General features: G+C 37.0%; 1 protein-coding gene across 1 annotated transcript in view; it reads left to right on the forward strand.

Annotated features, from left to right (window-relative positions):
- Positions 1–6,610, forward strand: part of CTNNA2 (catenin (cadherin-associated protein), alpha 2) — a gene marked incomplete at its 5' end in the record, with an annotated part of 100,964 nt that overhangs the window by 49,281 nt on the left and 45,073 nt on the right. The window contains one exon of the mRNA XM_008575116.1: positions 2,027–2,208. Coding sequence (XP_008573338.1) covers positions 2,027–2,208 — 182 coding nt within the window. The remainder of the gene's footprint in view (positions 1–2,026; positions 2,209–6,610) is intronic.

A 6,610-nucleotide genomic window follows, 5' to 3' on the forward strand; every position in this document is an offset into this window, starting at 1 on the left:
TGACATATGTAGGCCTCAGCATGGTACCCAGTATATGTGTATGTAACAGAAGGAATCATACTAATCTTCTATTTACGGATACTCACATTCACTCTAAGCCAATCAGTTCCCTTGATGGCAACTAATAAGCTAGAGGGGTAGCTAGAAAGGACAACTAATGGCAGGTATGAAGATAATATAATGTTAACAATAATTTCATACATGCTTACTTTTTTTGTGGAGAAAACATACATTTATTATTTTGTTTATTGTCCACACTCTTTTGAGGTCATTATTCACTATTCCTATATTATATCTGGAGAAATTAAAGATATGATCCACGTAGCAATGAGATCTTAACCTAAGTCAGTGACAGAGCCCTGTTGAGCCCAGTTTTTCTGAACTCCTGTCAACTGATACTTGTGTTAGATCTCAGCGGTCTCTCCTCCAAACAATTCACTTATGCTGGGAGAAGCTTTATAATTTGGGAAGCAGATTTCTTGTGTTATTTTACTTGTTCATTGCAAAATCTGTAAATCTCCCAAATCATGTTTTCTTGGTCGCTCATCTGGAGGGTACATGTACCCCAGAGACAGAGGGTTTGTAGTGCTGAAGTACCTCTCCACGTGTTGCTGTCTGTGAAGCAGGTTGCACATGGTTCTGGGAGGATTTAATGAAGTGATGTCAAACATTTCACTCAGGGCCTGCTACATGAGTGGTGTTGATTCTCATTATCTGTGGTAGTTAGGTTCTGTAAAGTCACATGAATACTTAATTAGCAAATATTTCTTAATTGCTTCTGGGGAAATACAGGCATAGTTTCCTGAGAGCTGCTAGTAACCCGTTTTTTTCAACCAATCAATACATAACCATGTTGAATGGTTTTTTTCCGTTTAGACACCTTTTTTTTTGTATTTTTGGTTTATTAACATTGAACTCATGGCCAACAGCACTATAACTCATGCCTAAACGAAGCTTATTTAACAAAATGTATTTTCTCCATAAGGCACATCACAGCCTTTTTGTGCTTAGGGACACTAGGCAGCCCTTTAGCACTATGCACAGGGCCATTTTAAACAGCCATATCACCAGTGAAAAGCACAAAATACAATAAATATGGCACCTAATAGACCACAAAAAGAACACTTGTTTGGACTATGAGAGGCAGAGAATCACCTTATTTAATCTCATCTGGGAATATGCACGTCAGGGGACTCATGTTTTTTGCTGCTCTGCCCACGTTTGAGAATGACTGAAAGTGCTTCAAGTATTGACTTGGGGGCTACAAATTTATTTTAAAAAGTAGGCAAATCCACAAATGAAGAATGTGGGAATAATGAGGATCTGGAAGACTGTTCTTCCTTTTCTAAGTCCCTGACCCAGCCACTGTTGAAAACCAGCCTTTGCTTCCTAATCCTATACTTTATCCCTTTATAACTCCTCTATCTACATACTCAAAGGGTCTACAGGGAGCCACCATCATCCAGGATTTCCATAAAGGAGTTGGAGGAAGGCTGGGAATATGCCATCCCTAAAATGTCCTGGGCAGGGGATTTTTGTTTGGCATCTAACTGCGGACTCCTTCATTTATACTCGCAGAAAGTCTCCCCTCCCTGTTCATTTGGATGCTCAGATGTTGTTTAAAATTCCTCTCCTTTCCAGTGACAGAAGGCCTTTTTTCTTTTTTCCCTTCTCAGAACAGATTTCAGTGTTGAAAGAGGTGCATTATTTCATCTGGTAAAAGTTTCCTGAGACCAAATATAAAAATCGTCAAGAATAGATTCTTTTGAGCAAACATGTCATCAAAGCGACAGAAGTTCTGTTACTGTCAGTGCGCACGTACCTTTGGATTTCTCTGTATTTTTCATATATGGGAGTGGGAATTTAGGGACCATACCAGCTTGTGCTCTCGGCCTCCCTGGGATAGAGAAGACGGACTTTCCAGAATGGCAGAGTCTGTCTCTGCCGTCCACAGGAGGCAGAGTCAACATACGGTCTGTACCACCTTTGTCACCATTAGTCACGCTTTTTCCTGTAACCCACACAGGCCATCATGGCTCAACTACCGCAGGAGGAGAAGGCAAAAATAGCTGAGCAGGTGGAGATATTCCACCAAGAGAAAAGCAAGCTGGATGCTGAAGTGGCCAAGTGGGATGACAGCGGCAATGATATCATTGTGCTGGCCAAGCAGATGTGTATGATCATGATGGAAATGACAGACTTCACAAGGTGAGGCCCAAAGACAGGGAGATGAAGATTTTCTCATTAAACCCAGAAATATAGTAGTCTGTATTAGCATGTGAAAGCCTGCTGAAAAATTAAAATACTACATCAAAGGAAGGTGGTGTTATCATAAATTTACATGTATAAGTCAAAATGATCTGGACTTAATTTCGAGCAGATAGGTCTTTTTGGTCAAGAAAAACAGATTCATTTTTATAATTATCAGTGTTTTAATTATCTATCCTAAAGCAGTCATAAAATCAAACCCCAGGGGATGGTTGACTCATCTTTTGTCTGTGCTATAATTTTGCAGTGTGTTTAAATATTATTCTGAAGATAAAGTGAGTGATTTGTTAATATCCCTTTGGAAAAAAAATATATCTATGCATGTAAACATATAATATGTTGTAATATTAGCTTATGATTTAGCATTAATTTCAGCTCACATTTTACCCTTACATATGAAGAATCAGGTACAACTATCAAATATCTCATATTTTTAACAGGGAGATAAAACTTGTGTAAGGTTCATTCCCTTTAGCTCTGAGCAGAATTTTTGATAAATCAAGAGTCCAGTTGGAATGTTGTCAGGAGCCTTTTCTTCACCAGGGGTCATTGCTGTTTCTGCTGTTGAATTTTGGTCTCTTCTTTAAAGAAAGGAGGCATCTCTGCCCTTCCTACCATACAGAGGGCAAACCAAGAAAGAGCAAAACTCAATGAAAACATCCTTGAATCTTGAGTCAAAGTATCAGGTGACCTGGAGCAAGTCTCTTGCTGTCTCTGTTTGTTTATTTGCAAAATGGTGAAATAATACTTATCAACTTCACAGGAGAGTTTTAAAATCCATAGAGGTAAAGCAAGTATATATTATGCTGCTTTACAAATGTAAGCTATTATTTTATGGTAGTTTTTGTTTTGTTTTTTCTTTTTTTTCTGGAAAACACACTCGTACACAAAGATTTATTTTAATGATGTAACATGATGGTATTTGCCATTAAAACTACATGGCAATGTTAAGACATTACCCTGCGGGTGATATTTTTTTTTAAAGGCTTGTTGAATGCTTCTAATAAGAAAAGGCTAGAATTGAATATAAGTTTTAATAAAATATGGAACATCTCTGTGTCATCCTCTTTACGCTTTGCCTCTGGCCAATATGTAATAATGCCATTGCTTGGCCCTTTTTCCAAATATTGGGTGATATTTTTTTTTTAAAGGATTGTTGAATGCTTCTAATAAGAAAAGGCTAGAATTGAATATAAGTTTTAATAAGATATGGAACATCTCTGTGTCATCCCCTTTACGCTTTGCCTCTGGCCAATATGTAATAATGCCATTGCTTGGCCCTTTTTCCAAATATTTTTAAATTGTTTTTTACTTTAGTGGAATAACTTTAGTGTTATGAGGGAGACCTTTGAGACGTTTAAATGTCATAGTATTCATTAGAAGTTCAGATTTATACATTTTGTTAGTCTTTATCGACTTCATAGATTTATTTCACAGAAAGTAGTAGTAGGAAAAAAGTCTGAGCCATTATTTAAGTCTGAATTTTCTACAAATCAGACTATCATGTGGCCTCAGTCATTGCTTCTTGAGGGCTGTGATGACTTAATTTGCTTGCTTCCAGCACTTTATTAGTACTTTATCTGATGGACATTATGCAATCCGTTAATAACATCACTTGAACAAATAATCTCATTAGTTTAAAGTGAATAATGAAACTAGTCACGTTGCTAGTTTAGCTCAGGAGAACATTCTATAATTCTCTAGATTATGTATAACTGTGGTCAAAGGAGAAAGATATATTCGAGGGGTCTTGCTAGATGATGTTAAATAAGACAGACTTTCTGTTAGTCAAAGTATGGTTTTAAAAGTGATAAGAAGGTTGCTTCAATCTCCTAGGGATTTCATATAATCATTTTATGCTGATTTGAATAATGAAATGTCTAAGATGCTAGTGGTTATCATTTTTCCCTCTGCATGATGAGTGGTTTTGTGCCCCTTTGTGAGGACAAAGGAAGGAGTGTAGTAATTAATGACTAGGGCACCAGAGGAGGTTGCGGATTGGAATCACAACACAGGAGGCTGAGGCGTGCAGCTGCTTCCATCTACAGCTTATTCCTTTGCAAAGAGACAGCTGACTTGTGCCTTTCTTTGTGGTCTCTCATCTAGTTCACTACGTTTGGCCCTATGCATTATTATTGCCTCTGCATTTTGCACTTCAGGGAGAAATAATTTCAGCACCCTACTTCTAAACATTTCTATGTATTACTTTCTCTTATTTAAAGGAAAGCTTATATTTGATTAGGAATCAAAACTTGGCTTCTCTTCTCAATTTAGATGTTTAAAGGACATGTGGGTGCAAAAAATACCCTTGCATTTATTATCTTGTTTTTTATTCTTATCACTAGTTAATTCATTAATTTGATTCAGTAATTTCAATGATATCCACTCCATTATTATTAAAATTGGAGAGGTTCTGCCTCATTATTCGTGTAATAACTTCTTCATGGAGGATAAAACTGATTATGCCTTCTGTCCTTTTCCCGCTCAGCTCTTGACTTCCATCTCATGGGCAGTGGCAGAAGCACTGTCCTGAACAGGTGAATTCATGATTTTCATGTCATTTTTCAGAAAGAAATAGCATGTGCCATTTTGTGTCCCAATAACAAAAGGTGTGAAGACAGCAGTAGCTCAGGTTTAATTGTATAGGAAGGAGCAAAGCTGTCTTTTAAAGTCAATATTACATTCTTATCATGAAAGGCATAGAGTTAAGAATAAGGAAAAACAACTTTTCATTGTATAAACTATTGTAAAATACTCAGCAGTAGACTAAACAATCATGTAATCAGCCTACACTTCCCAAACGTTGTTCCTGCCTTGGTTCAAATGCTCAGTACCTGAGTCCAGGTAGCTCTTGACTGGTCTTTCACTTCCCATTGTCTATCCTTGTCAGTCTGTGCCACATCTGCCCATTAAAGGGCAGTAGCCCAGGTCCCTTTGCACCAAAGCTTCCACTAGTTCTTTTCACAGAATGAAAATCCTTGTACTTTCAAGTCCTGCTTATTTGTGTCTTTAGGCCTCTTTCAATTTTGTTCATATTTAAAATTCAAACTCAAGCTCATAATGTAAAAGGTACTTCCTGGAATAGTTCAACTCATGGTTCTGCAGGCCCACCTGACTTCTGAGAATTCCCCAGTTCATTCCACTCTTGTACCGTGCTGTCTCCATACTGTTTTAGCTGATTGGTAAAATTTTCCGAGCATGTTTTATGGAGCCCTGGTTCTGAGAAGAGGCTTCTATGGTTCAATACAATTGCAAATAGCCTCCTTACATGCCATATCTCATTATTGGAGAATCACATTTGACATTAACAAGTTAGAGGTATTGAGAAGGCAATAGAAAAAAAATATGAAAAACTTGAATTAACACAGAATTTGAATTCTGAATACTGAGTACATTAACTCAGAATGTGTGACAAATTGATATTTCACATTAATACTTATGACTTCTTCACCAAATAAATGTAAATTAGTTGTCAACTGGTAGGTAGTGGTGATATAGTAATAGTTTTCCTTGATTCTTTTTTGGAGTGACCACTTCCTGGGAAAGACTCCAAATATTGACCCTTGCATAGGAATTACCTATGACCAAAAGAGAGAAGGTTATAAGAATCTATACAGTAGACATAATTCCATGGCTAATGCTCTTTCCAAGAAAACAAAAAAACATGTTCCAGATTGAACAGTATGATGGCTCCTGTCATTAAGGACACAAGATTCCCCAAAGCACCTAGGTGAATTATGGCAGTCACAAAAAACAAATATTGTATGTTTCAACTTATATGAGATAACTAGAGTAGTCAAATTCATAGAGACAGAAAGCAGATGGTGGTTTCAGGGGCTATGGGAAGGATGCAATAGGGAGTTAGTGTTCAGTGGGTACAGAGTATCTGTTGAGCAAGATGAAAATACTCGAGATGGATGGTGATGATGGTTGCACAACAATGGGAACGTACTTAATACCATAGAACTGTACACTTGCGAAATGACTGAAACGGTAAACTCAGCCTCTGTCATCATGGAAATAAAAATTAAAAATTTTTATATCCATCAGATTGAGAAGAAAAAGTGAATAAATATTAACATTTAAAATATTAACTATATCTATATAGTAAGATGCATAAAAGTGAATATACAACTTAGTTATTGTCAAGTAACCTGTGCAACCATCACCCAACTCAAGAAAGGCCCATATAACTCTTCAAGGTCACAATACCCTTTCTCTACAACTAGGTGTAACTACTCCCTTGATTTTTTGCAGTGATTTACTGATTGTCCAGGGGGGGGGAAATCCTGATTTTTTTTTTTTTTTTTTTTGGATGACCAGTACGGGTATCGAAACTCTT

The sequence above is a fragment of the Galeopterus variegatus genome, unplaced genomic scaffold (genome assembly GCF_000696425.1).
Source record: "Galeopterus variegatus unplaced genomic scaffold, G_variegatus-3.0.2 Scaffold1137, whole genome shotgun sequence".
Lineage (NCBI taxonomy): Eukaryota > Metazoa > Chordata > Mammalia > Dermoptera > Cynocephalidae > Galeopterus > Galeopterus variegatus.